General features: G+C 33.3%; 1 protein-coding gene across 1 annotated transcript; it reads right to left on the bottom strand.

Moving 5' to 3' along the window:
* Positions 1 to 1,292: 1,292 nt before the first annotated feature.
* Positions 1,293 to 18,600, bottom strand: LOC132918640 (toll-like receptor 6). The gene is made up of 2 exons (XM_060980027.1): positions 14,280 to 18,600; positions 1,293 to 2,749 (listed from the first exon to the last, which is right to left on the bottom strand). The coding sequence occupies exon 1, from the start codon at positions 18,076 to 18,078 to the stop codon at positions 14,290 to 14,292; it is 3,789 nt and encodes a 1,262-aa protein (XP_060836010.1). The 5' UTR covers positions 18,079 to 18,600; the 3' UTR covers positions 1,293 to 2,749; positions 14,280 to 14,289.
* Positions 18,601 to 18,714: the final 114 nt, after the last annotated feature.

Here is an 18,714-nt window from a genome sequence, read left to right as displayed (position 1 = left end):
GTATATAAAACAATTTCTAAAAGTTTTCAAATAGTATTTATAACCTAATAAGCCCCCGTAAAACTAAATTACAATCTATCATAAAAGTGAACATACACAATTACCAAGCTTTTAATGACTTTTGCTGTTTTGTCATAACTTATCGCTTATATTATTATATATAATATATTAATATTACAATTTACAGCACTGTTTGTAATATTAAATCAGCTGGAATTGGCGTGGGGGGTGAAATTAGCAAGAAGCAAAATGCCAAACCACAGCCACTCTAATTGTGCAATTCTTGTGCAAGTCGGCTTAATCGACTAATTCAAAGCCAAGTCAACAAGATGTCCTTATTTATCTGTATTCAAAATGATTTTGCTCCCTGCGTTATTTGAACTTTTTTTAGACTTATTTTTTTCCAACTTCATAATCTGTAAAGTTTAGTGCTCGTTTAGGTGTACTCGGTTCTTGAATATTTTTATTTACCGTGAAAAGCACATACCAATTTCTACTTATTTTTTAAATAAAAATATATTTTTTTTATTTATAACAAACAGCTGCCTACCAGAAAAAGTTCTATAGTTAGGTTTCAAGTATTGTGCTTATAATTTACAATAATTATCGGTGCATTTATAACTTTTAAAAATTAATCACAAACTATTATTTTTTAATTGTATATTATGTACAATGTAGGTATACGAATCATGGTCTCATTAGTAAAATTGAAATGCACTCATAATTTAGTTTGAATATAATATTTTACTAATTTTGTACGTCTTGCACTTTTTACAACCAAAGGTATTAATTATATTAATTTTTTCGAAATAATAAATATGAAACGTTTTATTATTTTCTAACAAAACATGTTTGAATTCAAATAATTGACCTATAACCATAAAGATTGTTGTTTATTAATAATAAATCAACGCTAAGAAACAATACGATTACATTTCGGTAATTATATTATATAACGATAGTACCACTGGTGCGTTTTGTATTGACGACCCGTTCGGTACCTATCTATTCGCTCTGTAATGAAGATGGACATTGACTATAAACATTAAGTGTAAAATAATTGTTTAATCAAATAAATTTCTTGAAACAGTAGTAATTCAATATGAAATACTATCTATAAAATGTATCTTATCGATGACCGCCGCACGATGCATGGGTGCCGTGTATATAACAATAGAACCGAAAGTATTATACTTACACAATAATATATAGATGAGCCGATGCCGATTCAACGTTGTTATTACTGTTTTTGTTTTTGTTTACGCTATTATTGTAATAAATTACAATCAAAACACGTTTGAATGAACATTTATTTTATATTGTACGATAAATAACGACAAAATATACAAAGTAATAAATAAATTAATAATAATAATAATAATAAAATAAAAAAAAATGTCTATACAAAAATTTGACAAAGTTGGCTTAACATAAAATGTATTTGGTTATAATTAAACTTGACGATACACAATACATTTCACGGGGGTCAAAAAAATATACACGAAAAATCGATACAAATTAAAAATTATATTAAATATATTATCACAGCTGAGAATATATAATTTATGTTATATATTTATACAAAATGAAGTATTTAACATGACTAGATCGCCTGGTTAAGTAAAAAAGAAAGTCGGAAACCAATGCGCTTATTACAATAATATCAGTATCATAGGTATAATAACATTATAATATAATATATTATTATTATCTTGCAATAATAAAATATGTATGACAGTGTTGAAAAAAATTCGAGTTATTTTTATTAAAATATTGTTGAGAGATATTACCATTTTTATTATTTATGCTAACTGAAATTCGTATGGGGAAAAATGTGGACAAAAACAACAGAAACGAAGCACTGGAGTATACATTAAAGTTCAGTAGGTGTAATGTGTAGTTGGCGCGGGCGGTGACGCACACGTCTATGAACTTATTTATTATTATCGTTATCATTATCATTATCGCTATTGTTTCGGTTTGCTGCTGCTAAACGGTGTGCCGAATAGACCATATTATGTGTATGCGTTTTCATAGAAATATTGGAGCGAACATTATCTGTGCGGAATTCGCATTTTAATTCCCAATGCGGAAATGGACGAAAGGGTTTTGTTTGGAGCTCAAGTAAAACAAAAGAAAATTATTCCCTCACATCGCCGCCTAGTCACTCACATTCCGTCAAGTGTACAGCCGAACACACGCGCACGCGCGTATTTACAACAATATAATTTCTCTATCCTCTACCTATCCGGCCTGATGTTGACCGGCTATAGTTGTTCGAGAATAATAAACGCATTCGAGAGGAGATGGCTACTAGTGTGTCGGTAGTATGAGGTACACAGTAATAATAATAATAATAATAATAATAATGATAACGATAATGATAACAAAATAATATGGCTGAACTAAAATATTATACAATATAGGTACCTATTATGACATTAGTATTATAATAGTAAGTGTGTACGCGAGAATTTTGACTAGAAATCCAACGGGAAAACTTAAAATTAACATTAAAATATTCATATTTCTAAACATAAAAAATAATAATTATTATAAGTTAATCGACCGAAATACAAAGACGTATAGGTATAATATAATATAATGTGTTATAATGTTTTATATAATATAATAATGGGAACGTAGAAAATACAATTTTTTTATATATATATATTAAAAGGATCATGTTCAAAAGATTTATTTGTAATTTTTGGTTTTGAGCGGCCTCTTCATTGACATTGCATAAACACTGAAACAAAATTACAAAAACAACGATTAAGCAAATTATAGCTATTAAATAAACTTTATATTATTTATAATATTAGTTATGTACATTGTGTAAATAAATAATTAGTCAATACCAAAACATATAATGTACTTAATAATGTATCATTATAACGTTATTAAATCCACTTTTGAAAAAAAAAAAATCTATGTTTCTTCAAATAGTTTTATCGTATTTCGAGCTAAAGAAGTGGCGAACCACAAAGTTTTCGCATAATAATTTATTTCAATTTGTTTAACTCGATTATAATAATAATGGAAAAATAAACGTTATTATCGTTTCGTTTTCGGTAAAATTGAATAGTGTACCTACGCGGTGTGGGTTTTGTACAGAGTGCGATTTCTCTACGAAAACGTGTACCAATATAAAGTTGTCGCTTACTTATTACACAGAAACAAAACCAAAATTACTATAGGTATTGTACTCTTTTGAATATGCACTACTGTTGTAAATCGTCATGGATTGAAAAAAAAAGTAAAGTAATTTTTCGTGGATACTGAAAATTCACAGAGATTAATAAAAATATTCAGTATATATGATTGAATGGTTAATATACTATTGTATTTGACTTAAATACCATAAATAAAAATTATAAGTCCGTACGATAAAGGATTTCCTCGCCCAATAAAAACGTCATTATAATCTCACATCATTGATATTTTAAAATTCCCTTCCACTATATTTGCATAATACATTAATACATAATTTATATTTAAACAATACTATAACGCAATAATTAAGTCTGCGTCCTGCAAATCACGTAGTTATACACTCGTTTGACTGTTCCGGCGGGCAGTTGTACACGGACTTGCTTTTAAACGGTTTCGCTAAATATATATAGTTATATATACATATATTATTTGTACGACGTTACACATTATATACATGCGTGATGGTATTCGTTGTCACGCGAGATTTACAACAGCTTTCGAGGTAGGCGACGAAACCAATTGAACAAACGCCCGCGATTATTCATTTTGGAATTGCCCTCGTCTTCTAATGAATCTTCCCGCGAAACGAAATTATACACTTAATGGCGTGGCGTGTATATTATACATTTTCTTGTCGCGATGAACCGAACCGAATTGTTTGTAAAACGATTTCATAATAATATTATATTCGTTGCAGAAATCACGTAGTGTGCGTACTCGGATGTCCAATGTGTTCGATACCGATCAAATAATAATAATTGACGGTTACGAACCGTGAAATAGCACTCGCCCACGTAATTTAATGATATTATTACAAATTATATCCAGAGCATTTTGTGATAGATACCTGCGCGAATTGTTCGTTACTTATTTTTCGTTGTTTTTTGTTTTCGCCGGGTCAAGTACTACGCGCGTCTAGAATTATATATATATTTATACGTATTGGTGATTCAGCGGGAGAATAATGAGTGGCGGCGTTTGACTTCAATTTGTGTACTCTCGCTCGGATTTTATACGCCATCAATCCCGTGTCCCCGTCCATCGGTCGGCTTGATCGCTCTGGTTTCACGACGCGAACACAACGCACTATTATAGTAATAGCCGTACAGTATAATATAGTAACAGTACGACGCAAACCGGAGAAAACATTATGGAAATTGTCGAAAGTGAGGTCGACCAGAAGTACATATACCTACCTAAACATTGTATTACAATAATATTTTACGGACCTTGTATTATACAATATATATGTATACAAAACAGTTCACGGCGATCGAATGCGATAACTGCGATTTAGGTATCATATATCTGCAGTATATAACATTATTATGCTATACCTATATACAACGCGCGGTATATACCTATTAATTTGCGGCATTATCACGGAGAGTTAGTCACGGGGTCGATGGCCAAAACACTAAGGTACATTATAACGATAACGACATTATAATAATATAGTGTATAATAAATAATAATGATAATATGCAAACGGTTATAAACCGCGAGCGTGGTAGCTAATAATATTGTCGAATGTGCGCGTCCGATTTTCGACGGTCCCGATTCACCACTTGAGGGGTGGCCAGTTGTGCTTCCGCTCATCATCCGTTTTTTCCGCGTTTAATAATCTCATCATAAAATAACATTTGTGCCGATGCATTTTTATAGATTTACCAGCTATTAAAACTGACTTCGTTTAGTACTTGGAAGATGTTAGAAAGGTCTAAAAAAGACTTCGTCGGTGAAAAAAAAAATGATTGCTCATTCTCCAAATAAAATGCACACATTTTAGATGCTGCTGCTAAAACTGATAAGGTACAATAATTTTATTGTATGATATTTTGTTTTCGTCGTAAAATATGTTGGGCAATTACGTATTGTATGACTGAATTTTAGTGACATATTAAATAAACGGCCGGTGACAAATTACTGCCGACGATGAGTGGAAAAGCTTTTGAATGTTTAGTGGCACTTTGAAACGTATAAAACGCAATGTTCTTTTTTTATAAATCAGATACAAATTTTTAATTAATTCAGATAATTATTATTTTAATTCCATTTAGCTGCAATTATATTTTTGCGAGAATATACGTTATTGTTAAACGATAAAATAACAAACGTTGCAATAGAATATTTTATCTATAAGTAATTTTATGACTAACGTATATTAATCTGATTTTACTAAAAATATGATGATGATAATAAAATGATTATTTTTACTTGTAAATAATGCGAGAAATTGAAAGTCAAAGTGATGTATCACCAAGTTCAGAAAACACTGAATTTTAATAAATATTTCAACACAGTTAATTTTATAATTTAGCTAGCAAAACTATTATTTAGGATTGGATTTACTATAAATGTATAATATAATATTATATTGGTTGTAATTTTTTATAATTCGGAATTAACGATGATCATCATTTTTACAGGTTTCTATTTTGTAAATTCAAGTATTTTCATGACCAAATAAATCGATCCATTTTTACTGGCTTTCTTCCTACATTCTCTTTCCAAAGTTTTCCATCTTGGACAAATTTCATTAAAGCATGAGACTATAGTATTTGTTTAGTATACAACACGCGGTGCGTTGCCCGATATTTAATTTGCACGTTCCACTTTTGTGCCTAAAACTCGGGATCATTGCGCCTACACACTGCGACTGTGGAACACTATGAATATTATTTTTATTATTAAGACAGCTGTGCACAAAATACAGTAATAGTATTCTTATAATAATATTATATTATAGTATAATGGCAGCCAGCCGTGTAGTTCATGAACGTAGAATGAGAATATTGACTGTTGTGAGAGAGCTGAGAGGTTGAAGCTTTAACGAAATCGAATTAAACCCCTGCAAACGTATCAACGCTGAGTATAAATAGGTATGTAAGTATATCATATTTCTAAAAAACTAATAATTCATAAATGGATTTTGTTGAACTTGAACTACCTATGTTATGCACGCATAATACTGACACTAAAAATAGCGTTGTCTTAATAAAACTACTATTTTTGAAATGTATTCAAAAAATTCGATTTGGAATCGAATGAAAAAAAATAATACGTAACTCTAGAGACACGACTGTAAGAGCTTTCTTAACGAATTTCGATAAGACTATGATATAATATATATATACAAAATAACAACATTGAAATTTGCCACACGCCGGTTATTACAGTATCGACCACGGCGAAATTCGATACAGTATTCTCATTGCAATTTCTAAAAACAATAATATAATGTCGAAAGTTTTCGCCGACTGTGCTGAACCATTGCCATCTTACAATAATGATAATAATAATATATCATGATATTATTTTATCATTTTAATCCGGAACACGGTGTTATTATAATGTTATGCGTGTACGTTTGCAGGAATATATATATTATTAGTGAGATGCTTTTAGGTGTATTATTTATGCTGTTGCAAGTCGTCATCATCGTCGTCGTCGTCGTCGCCATCTCCGTCTTCGTAGTTTGTAGTTTGTACATATTATAAACATTGACCTGGTTGTTAGTGCCGCGGGTTCTCGCGCGCGCGGCGGTACCCGTGCCGAACTGCCGAGATAACATCGTCCGCGACTGGAGGAGCGCAAGCGCGCGCATCGCATCGTCGTTATCGGTCGGGCGCATCGCTCGCGCCAAACGCCCGTGAAAACGACAGGTGCGGCCCGCCGGCTCGGGTCGGATACTATAATATTTTAATGGTTCTATAATGTTATGTTTTCGTCATCGTCATTATAATAATAATATAATATTATTATGTATTTACGTATAATAATCGTATACAGGGTGTTTGCCCTCTCGTATAACTATATAGTTATAGCTTATAGTAAAGTTATAGTTGCACGTCTGTGGTAGTCGACCACTCGCCAAGACTGAGCGTCGAAGAGTTAATAAGTTAAATTAATTTCGACTTATTGACTCGAATTTCTATAGTTTGGTGTTTTAATTAACTTAACTTTAACCTAACTTATTTGCCTCTGCGTTGACTTATATTCTCCATTAGGTTAATTTTGAATTTAATATTATGTAGACAATTATTTTGTTTACTACCGTTTATAATATTATTATACAAGTTCGTAGAATGTAGAAAATATTAAAAGAAAAAAATACGATATATTTACGATGATTTTGGTATTTCTAATATTATTTGTTGATAAAAACTGATTTATTAATAATAATATAGGGGAGACATTCGTTTCCCGTATATATGCATTTACACAACATATTATAATATATTCGCTATTTATAAGTTGTCAATGATCTTATTTATTTTTTAATTTCTTAATTTTTTAATTGAGTTGATGGTATTTGTTAACTTATAATTTATGTACGTAGAATTTCTATTAATTTAATTTTTAAGTCAATTGCAAAATAGAACTTAACGATACTGAAATGACATTCGTCTCTTGAGCTGTTTTATGTAAATATTAGTAGGTTTTATAAGAATCGGTTTAAATTATTTTAGGTTTTTTTTTTAAACAGTTCACGTCTTAATAATATTTTTTATATTTTTCTTCTGATTTTAGGATAACCAAAAAAATACTATGCTTATAACTATCTTCATTTTGTGACTATTTACCGACATCAATGTTGTTTTACCGCAAAATCGTAAATCAAAATAAGAAAATGGTCAACTTGTAGTGGTGAGGCATCCTGTATATTGTAGTTAGGTATAATATACTGTTATATAGGTACATATTAATAGAGCGGTGCCAAAGATTATCATACTTAGGATTTTGTTTCGTTACTTTTCGTATTTTGTATCACGCCAAACAGACTGCGCCGAAGGATCAAACACCGCCCGCGACACGATTACGATCTTGCGAGCAACGCTCTCTACGCTGGTCATCGCGGAGCATGTACGATATACATATAATATATACAATATGCATATTATTATTATTATTAAACATATTAGACAGATACGTCGTCGCGCGCCAACCTGATTATTATCCTCCGGTCACTATAATAGCAATATTATTGCCATAAAATAATAAATATCAAAATAATGTTGTACTAGTCAAAACTCAAAGGTGTGCAATGCGCATAATAAAATACTTTCGTCGTCCATGTCCGTAGTCTATATTATTTTGTACGATATTATTATTATGATTTTCATTATACTCTCGCGGCCACTTGCGGTAAGTATTACATTTAAATGTATAATAATATACAATATTAAATTGCACTGCGCACACACGTACCTAATATTACTTCAATAATAATAATAATAATATCAACGACAATAATAATACCAGCGAGATTAACGGAACAATGCGCTTTTTGTCCAGTTTCCAGTAGATTTAATACGGTGCGCGGCCGAGGTGTACCGTACAAAAGCCGAATTCGGGTCGAGCGATTCCCATTGTTGGCGAGAAAATCGGTGGTGATGGTATCCTTGGCACGTCCCTTTTCAGCCTTTTTAATATAATATATAATATCCCTTTGACAAAAAATAAAAATAAAAATAAATAAGATAGAATAAAAATCAAAAAAACCTATTACGCCGTCTCGGAAATTCGCACGCAAACAACTTTTAAGTGGGATGACGGCATAGTTGCTGTCGCGTCCGTCGAATATTACGCAAACGATTCAGAAATGTATTAATAAAAGTGTATTTTGTCCTTTGACCGTCATCTATGCCTGATCGGACAAAACCGATAACGTCGACGTAATCTAATAATGATCGAACGGAATTCGAAGACCATCGCAAATTTGTCCCTGTCGCATTGCTAATAAAATCTGTTGGATCATTGAAGTGTGACTGACGAAATACGAAAGTGATACCTCAAAATGGTTGTTAGAAAATAGTGCTATCACTTGTAGCCCGTAGAAATAGGTACATTATAAAGTTTTTTAAACATTTCAATATTGTAAATCGCATTCACTGTATATTGTTTTAAGTTACGTATTTCCGAACTAAATAAAGTCTTCTCGCTTTTATAATTTAATTGACAATTAAAATATTTGATGAAACTGTTTTTTAGTAAATACTTTTTTTTATTATTATTATATTAAAATCCTAATAAGGATTTATCGGCTTTTACATTGACGGAAATTTTATTCAGTCGCATTGTGCTAGCTCTTGTCCATTGGGAATTTAAGCCGATTTCACAAACGTTAACGGAACGATATAGGTACGTGAACGGAACGCACGTGTCCCCGGGTGGTATATACATATATATCGCTAAATCGATACCGATCGTTTTTTACATTTTAAGTCCCTTGTTGGGACAGTACTTTTTTTATTTTTCCATAAAAGAACTAAACTTTGTCAACTTTTATACACCCTTTATAGTGGCATGTAATAAAATAAAATATACAAGTTTGGTTAACCGTTTAAAAAATTGTTTTCATCCGTTGAACGCCAATTTCTGACGATCGATCGTGTGTATTTGGACAACTATAGCAATAGTTGACATTAATTTTTGTCTTATAAGTATATAATCGTTTAAGTATTTTTGAATCTTAAATAAATGAAATAATAAAATAATTTTAGAATGTAATTTAATGTAATTCATTAATTTTGAATAGGTACTTTCAGATTTAAATATACCTAATTAAAATGATTTATTAAACATAAGATCTATTTTATGATATCATTATTATTAAAATTCATTAAATAATTTGTATTTTATTAGCGTATAGGTACTCGTATATCTCTACATTGTAAGTTTTTATTCGCATTTACATACGTTGTATAATAAAATTAGTTTTTTTTAATTATATTATAGTATTCAAATAGTGTAGACTTTTAATTTATTTTTAGGGAAAACTCGTTTTAATTTAAAACGATAAAATTTAATAACAGATTAATGATTATTAAGTGTAAGATACGCAACTAATTGAAATATATATTTTTTACGAGTTAAATAAATTAAATATAAATATTTATTTAATATTATATGATAAAAAATTTCATTAAAACTTGCAAAATTAAATGATAATTCTGTTAAAAATATGTGATACCTATATATTTATTTAAGCTTTACGGTTCAATTATAACCTACATAAGATTATTAAATAAGCTTTTACTTTTCATACAGATGAAATAATAACCTATTTTTAAATGTAATGAAAATGTAGAGTAGTTATTTAAATAAATACATATAATATTATAATATTATCATGGTGTTTGTATTATTTTCGATTTCTTTTATGATTCATTAAATGGGCACGATTTATTATTTGTATTTCTACTTTATATTTTTTTGCAAACGAATATAAATATTTTAACGAATATGTTCTATAATAATTCCGTTGATATTTTCCATTGGGTACCCACTGAAAATATAATAAATGTTAGTTGACACCATACTGTAGGTAGTGTAGTTGCTTCAATGTTCAAAATTAACGTTCAGTTTGCTTAAACTATTTTGTGTAACGCACAACTGCGAGTCTCCCTTTGCTTAGTTATATCGGAGGGTTAATTATCGAATGGGCTAAGGTGTCGAGATTGGGTTTCTCTTTACACACACACACACACCCTGGTGCGGGCTAAATACGAGTATACAGAGAGGCAGATGGGAAGTATCGTCGAGCAGATGTTACGTATTAGGGCGAAAAGATGCCAAAACTGAGGGTACATTTTAATTTTGGAGGTAAAAAAACACATAACAATAACGAGAGTAGTGTATATAAACACCGTTTAAAGGGGAAAAACGAAAAATGATATTTTGCAAGGACTTACACGCTTCAAACACGAGCTAATGAAATCTTCGTAAACAAAAGAAGAAATGGGACCGACATTGTAGTTTACAAATTTAATGATGTAGAAAAAATGAACAGAAATAATGGGATTTGTGGCATTTTGTATTTTACAGTTTTTTATTCTAAATGGTCTCCCGAGGCGAAAAATAAACTAGTTATTCTGGCGAACAAGACGCTATTCTCGTATTTTAAATGCATAGTTATTATTAAACTTTACAACTGGTTTACAAGTTTCAAATTAAAAAATACTTTTTAGACGTCTAGATAGATAATAAAAGAGTGCGTATTTATTATTATTTTTTTATTATTCCGCAGGAAACCCGATTTAAACATTGTAAAATTGCATTTTAACGTCTTTTTAGTGACTGAAGAAAAAAAACAAACAAATGACGATGTCAAGAGGCCCCAAACAGTTGAAGTTAACATCTATTCACACGTAAAGTATATATACAAAGTGTACCTAATGAAAAAAAAAATACAAAGGGTTTTTTCCTCATAAACGTAGATAAACGTTTCGCTGGAGGGTGTCAAATAGCAAAGGGACCGTTTGGAGTAGTAAATGCAAATTAACGAAAATTATAACTTTTTTTCTATAGGATTTTCATATAAAGGTATTTTAAACCAGCAGAGTCACTAATTTAATTTCGACTCATGTGTTATACACTATATTATTACTACAACTGTTTAAACGTTAATATAATCGAATAACGGGCCTACTTGGAACTGATGACTATAATTTGACGTCTATTCGTTTATTATTTTTCTTTTTTCTATTCATCACAACACACTTTTGCACAATTCAAGTGTGTACGGCAATTAGTTATATTTTACTCTTGTTCCTTCAAGCTCTACATCTATAACATACAAATCTTTGCACGCAATTGGATGATGTGACAGAATATAAACACAGACTTATTTTAATGAATACAACCATAACGCCTGGAGTACTGTTGTGTATATTATTATTAAATTATTTCTGATATGCCATTCAAAAAATGACTTTTATAAAAAAAATAAAAATGAAATTATATTTAATCATAAGTGAATATATAAAAAAACAAATTTGGATTTGTGCACACTGCACAGATATTATTAAAATTATTATACCCTATGATGATAATCTATTCTGTCAACTAGCTTTTGTACACGTATAATTTACGTTAGATCTCCATCTTTAACGAAGAACACGGGATACTTAATGAGAATCGTTCTGACAAAACTTGATTACCGACAGGTACCAAACTCGGCCACTTGGGATTGTTCCTGAGGCGGTAATCCTATGTTTTAGATTCTGAGCGGTGTTTGTACGATGTGTATATTTTTTTTATCACGAGACATTTCTTATAGTAAAAAATTCTTCGATCTTCAGTTTTAAATATGATTGTTGGTAACAATTTGTGTTTATGTTGGTAATTTAAGAAGAGTTAAAAGTAAAAATATCCTAGAATATTTCTCAATAAACAAGGAACAAAATAAATACATATTATACATATTTATGTATGCAAACCAGTAATATTAACGTAAAACCATTTTGAATAATATTGATTTTGATATTTCATTCTAATTTAAAAACAAAAATCCGTAGATACTTGAAATTTTTATCAAATATTTATATTTTCAACCTTTGGTACATACTCGTAATCTAAACATTTTGGATCTTTTCGATACTTTTTTTTCCATAAATTGTATACTATAGTACTATGTTATATAGTAACAATAGTAACATAGTTTCATATTATTATATATATATACTTAGCTTTTATAGTAAAATACTGGAGAATTTTAATGAAAGTTCCTCATAAGTTGATCTTACTGTAATTAACAACAAAATTAATGAATTAATTTGAAATAAATGTGTGTCGTAAAAACGTGAAAAATTCATAAAATAATTAATTATAATACTTTCAAATTTTAAAATAAGATTCCTTAAACGTTTTTATGAATAAAATTAATAAACAAAGTTTATCGTAATTATTACAAATAATTTTTAAGATGGTTTGAAATTTAAATTAAGATGAAATTGAATATTCACACGAATCACACGTAAAATAACGATTTATCCTCAAATGAATTTGTAATTTTTTCAATTAAAAAAAAATATTAACTGTAGAAACTTAAAACACTCCAGTATTGCTTAAATTTTTATTTCTTGTAGATAATGCAATTTTATAAATATTATAACTAATTTTAAATTATTCAGAGGCATTTGAAAGTTTTGGTTTTTTGAAATTTTATTTATACACGTGATGATACATTTTTTATGTTGGATTAAATTGACTTAAAAATGTAATAAAAATTCCTCATAATTTATTTTTCATTCAAAATGTCAAAAATATAATTTTTTGTATAGACTATATATTTTAAGTTTATGGAGATTGAATATACATTTCTAAATTTAATAGGTACATAATTTATTATAATATATTACATAAATAACAATAAGCGAATGTGATGACAAGAAAAATACCATATGAGCCACGGAATGAAGAATACTTCCGTTGAAGAGATTTAAAGTAATTTGATATTTTATAAACGTTAAATAATTATTTTGGTGTAGAACAAAAAATATTATTTTTATAGGTACTAAATACTTGTTGGCACTCCGTATATAATAATTACATAGTGGCATTTTAATGATATTTAGATTAATTTTAAACTATTTATATGATAAACTTATTTACACCTTTCACAGTACAATGGTATTGAACTATAATTTAATAGCGAATTAACTACTAGTAATATGTTATGGAATAATATTAAATATGAAAATTAGTTCAACCTGCCGTATAACTGATAGTATTACAAATATTAAAATATATAATAAATTATCCATAGAAGAGTAAGCTGGCAGTTTTCATTCAGGATCGTTATATCTTATACAATAAAATTTATCATTTAAATAAAATTTTCAAATATATAACAATGACCTACTCAATTATAAAATATTATACTCGAATAGATTCACTATACAAAAAAAGAACACCCAGGTTTTTATTTTTTATTTTTCAAGTACGCGTAATAAAAATACTTTTTTTTTTATAATTGTATGAAAAATTGTTAATTCGAAAATTGTTGTTTATAAATATATCTAAATATAATAATATCATATTGAATATAGTAAACGCAGAAATTAATACAACTGTATTAATACCCATAGAAATATTATTGTTATATTTTAACTAATCAGTATCACAACACAATTAACGCAATTAATTATATATGTATACCTACTCATAGGTAAAATCAGTTTCTTGTATAGTTTTTACTTACTCTATAGAAATATAATATATGTAAATGCAGACAAAATAAAATTACTTAAAAGCAATAAATTATTTTTAAATATTACCTTTTGGAAATCACGCCCAAAGATGCTGCGAAGAATCCACATACGCTGGCGACAAATAATACTTGCTAGACTGTACTGAAGCAGTCCTAGGTGGCTGGCTAGCGAATGAATAGGACGTCCTCAATGGTGTCGCATATATGTTAACACCGTTTCTGGACCGGGACATTAAACTTTGGCACTTGCTGACATCTGGCATAGCGAACTTTAATTTTTCCCAGAACATTCGATCACCCCAGTTCACTTGGATGGAATTTTTCATATAAACTCTGAGTTCTGGATCAACGTCCTTTGGCTGAATTTCGCCAAGGGCAACGATGATGAGCCGTCCCTTTTTATCTTTAAGACCCTCGTGCAGTGCTGATTTGAATTCGAATCGACACCATTCAGATTCCACAAAATTTTTAGAAACGACTAGAATCGTTCTCTTGGATGATTCGATAGCTTCCACGATGGTATCAGCGACAAATGAGCTGACATTAAAATCCCGATAGTGTAGTCCTACCCTGTACCTAGGATTGCCTTGTTCTAGCCCGGGGGCTAGCATCTGAGCAACGAAACCGTCATCTTTTAGACTGTACGTGACGTACGCATCGAACATCCTGTCATCTTCGAATGGTACGGTTTTATGACATATTCTGAATCCGCATTTATAGTACACCCAAGCACGACACTCTTCTCTGTACACGACTACAAGGTACAAGATTAGCACCATAGCTAAAATTATACATACAGCCGTTAATACCGTGGGTAATACGTCTCTGACGATACGGTTTTCTACGATGGAACCAAAAAACGAACTACATTCAGTGGTATTTTGGTCCCGAATACTTACATCCCTGTTGTCGTCAGAATGACACGTAACGACGGACGAGTCCACGATCTTGTCACCGGATACATTAATGTACTGTCGAAACGACTGAACAAATTCACAGTCACAAGACCACGGGTTGTTGGAAAGGTACAGCTTGGTTAGGCGTAAATTGGTCGACAATATCCAGGAGTCATAGTCGTACAGCCTGTTGTGATCGAGCCTCAGCACTTGCAAGCTCTTTAACGGTTCGAACGTCATGTTGCTGATGTAGCTGATGTAATTGTGCTGCAGGTATAGTTCTCGAAGGTTCTCAACGGTATTGAATTCGGATCCATCGAACCTCTCGATTTTATTGTCCTCCAGATGCAATACGGCCAGCCGTTTAAGCCCTGTAAATGTATCGTTGCGCACAGACTGAATGCCTGAATTATTGGCGAACAGTATACGTAGATTTTTGCGGCCCAATAAAGCATGGCTAGATAGATGCGTGAACAGGTTTCCGTCTAGGTAGACCTCGGTGGCGTCCATAGGAATTTTAGCAGGAAGCTGGGTGTAGTTGGACGAGTAACAGTCAACGATATTAGACGACCACGGTTGGTCATGGTAACACGTGCAGTTTGCCGGGCATGTCATCTCACAGTCACACGCGTCAAACTCACAGCACTGGCATACGGCGAAACAGTGAGTCTTATACGTGCACACAAATTGCGCTTGGTTGATGTCGGATAATGGCACGTACTTATTCTCTCGATTGTACAGCAGCTTGCAATAAATTGATGATATATCCATCACCATCGGATATTGGCGTAGACCAGCCAGCAAGTTGATACGTTGCAGCCACTCCATTTTGCAATCACACTGGAACGGGTTGCCGCTAATGTAGAACTCTGGTAGTGGTTTGTCCGAGTGAACGGGTGCAAGGCGCAGTGCGTTTATATCCAACTGGCCAATCTGATTTGCATACATGTCGACCCGTGAGATATTGGTTTTTTTTAAGAACGTGCCTGTCTCTACGGTCATAATCTGGTTGTTGTTCATTAATAGTATCTCTACGCTGTCGGGTATTGAGGCTGGGCTGATGTACGTTAGGTAGTTGTACCTCACGTCCAGCTGACGTATCTTGGCAGTGACATTATTTTTGTTGGACAACTCGGTCAGGTAGTTTTTATGCATGGCCAACCACTCAAGACGTTCCGGTAACATACCATAATCGAAATCACTTAGGACGTTATCAGACACGTTTAGCCACTTCAGACTTGACACATTTCGAACTATATCTTCTATTGACGATAGACGATTGCCATCCAACCTGATCGCTTCTATGTTTAAGATGTTTTGAAATGCGTCCGCAGCTACAAAGTCAATCTGATTATGTGCAACGCTCAATATTTGTAGTGCAGTCAGATTGTCGAATAGGTTAGATGTTAAATTGCGTAATCGATTTCCCATCAACCTCAGACCATTTAAGTTTGACATACCATAAAACGAATCTGGGTTTATGAATTCTATTTTATTCTCTCCCAGGTCTACGTTCTTCAGCATTCTCATTTCTCTCAAAGCTGAAGGTATAGTTTTTAAAACGTTCCCACTGAGGTTTAATTCTCTTAATGTGGTGCAATTCTTAAAGCAGTCCTCGTGCACGTCTGTTAGTTTATTTCCATCCAACGAGAGCAGAGTCAACGCGTAAAGGCCGTTCAGAGCCAATGGACTGATATCAACAATTTTATTGTTAGACAGCACTAACGTGTCGAGATTTCGAAGCGGTATGAATGCGTCATTTGGTATCGAATCGATTATATTACCACCCAAATTTAATATCTGTAGCGTGTATAGATCGTGGAAAATCGTTGGATCGAGTTTGGATATTTTGTTATTGGATAAGTTCAACGCAACTAGTCTAATAAGCCCCGTAAATGTACTGGCGTCTATCCAAGTGCTCGTAAGCTGATTAGATGATAGATCCAGCGAAGTCAATTGGTACAGGTTGACAAATAGACCTGGAGACAAATTGCCAATTGAGTTATCTTGCAGGTAGATTTGCTTAATACTATCAGCTACGTCTTTGAACATGTCGATGGGCAACGAGACGATATTATTGCAAGATATGTCGAGAATCTCCAGACCTGTAAGCCCGCCAAGCGGCCTATCATTGACCACTGATATCTCGTTACCGGTAAGCCGTAGCTCAGTGAGCCGACGCAATGAGCTAAAACCATTTGACGGTATTACGGCAATGCGATTCCATGATACGTCGACGGACTGGACATCCAGTGGACACTGACTGGACGCGGGTTTTCTCAGGTATGGGTTCGCATCGTACACCTCATCGCGGCCGCTGATAAGCGGCTGTGGCGGTGGCGGTGGAGCGCGTTCCCCGAATCCCAAGTCGGCAACGTCTTGTATGCGGTTCCTGCTCAGGTTTAGTAGCACCAGGCTGGGTAGATGACAGAACGCGTTCTCGGGCAGTGCGACCATGTTGTTAGTGCTCAGATCCAACCGTTCAAGGCGGCTGGCATGCGTGAAACTACCCGTTGCTATTTCAACGGTCATGCCGGAGTTCGGCCAATCGGACATGCCCGTCCTGATAGTTAGATTTCGAAGGTCTGTGAGACCCGCAAGTGTGGCGGCAGGCCATCGGGCCAGCTTACACCCATCCAACTCAAGCTCGCGGAGCCGCACGAGGTGGGCAAAACTCTGGTTCTCCATCGAGCTAAGGGTTGTAACCGCGGGGTCACAGGATATGAGCAACGAGACAGTGTGCTCGGACGGGATGGCCGAGAAATTCGTGGTGTCCATCTCGCTGTTGATTGTCCGAAGCGTACACGCCAGTAGCACCTCGTCGCCATGACCATCGCGGACCTTCCACGCGCAGTCTTCTGGCGCGTCATAGTTGAACTGCGGACCGGACGACGCGTTGATGTGATGGTATTGTCCGCACACCGAGTGCCACATCGGTATAACTAAGAGAATAGCGAATAACACGCACATTCTCGCGGCGTCGGCGGGGCGGCAGCGGTGGTCACTCGTCGACCGAATGCATACGCTAGAAAACGGCCTGTGCGGAGCCGACGACCATGTCAAAAAAAAAAAAACGAAAGAATATGATAAAAAAAATTAATTAACACTTAACCGCGACGAGCGAGAGTATCGATAAATAAATCACGTGGAAAAAAAACTATCACGACAGAAGTGGCGTATTATAATATTGTCGTTATCGTTTGTATAGTTGTGTCAGAGTAGTGGCGATCCGACGGCGGAAATGTTTTTTCTGCTATTATTAAATTTTGGTTTCGACGACGACGACTGCTGCGACGGTAGCAGTAGCGAGGACGCCGTGTACATGGCGCGACGGCGACGAACTATTCGATGCGGTGCGCGAACGCAGACTGATCGTGTCGGACGGTACATGCTCGTTTACGACTGCCGCCGGGCCGGTGTGGTGCCCGCGCGCACTACACTAGCGCGCACGCCAACGACGCCGTTTTATTCCCCGCGGAGACCGACGACCGGGCTCGACAGTGGCGCGACCGTCGACTCGAACCACCAGGAAACGTTTTCCCTTTTTCTACTGTTTTTTTTTTGTCCTTCCAACCTCCACGTCGTCCTGTCACCGCCACCGCCGCC

The sequence above is a fragment of the Rhopalosiphum padi genome, chromosome 1 (genome assembly GCF_020882245.1).
Source record: "Rhopalosiphum padi isolate XX-2018 chromosome 1, ASM2088224v1, whole genome shotgun sequence".
NCBI lineage: Eukaryota > Metazoa > Arthropoda > Insecta > Hemiptera > Aphididae > Rhopalosiphum > Rhopalosiphum padi.
The sequence above is the reverse complement of the archived record's forward strand: the minus strand, read 5'-3'. Positions and strand labels throughout refer to the sequence as shown.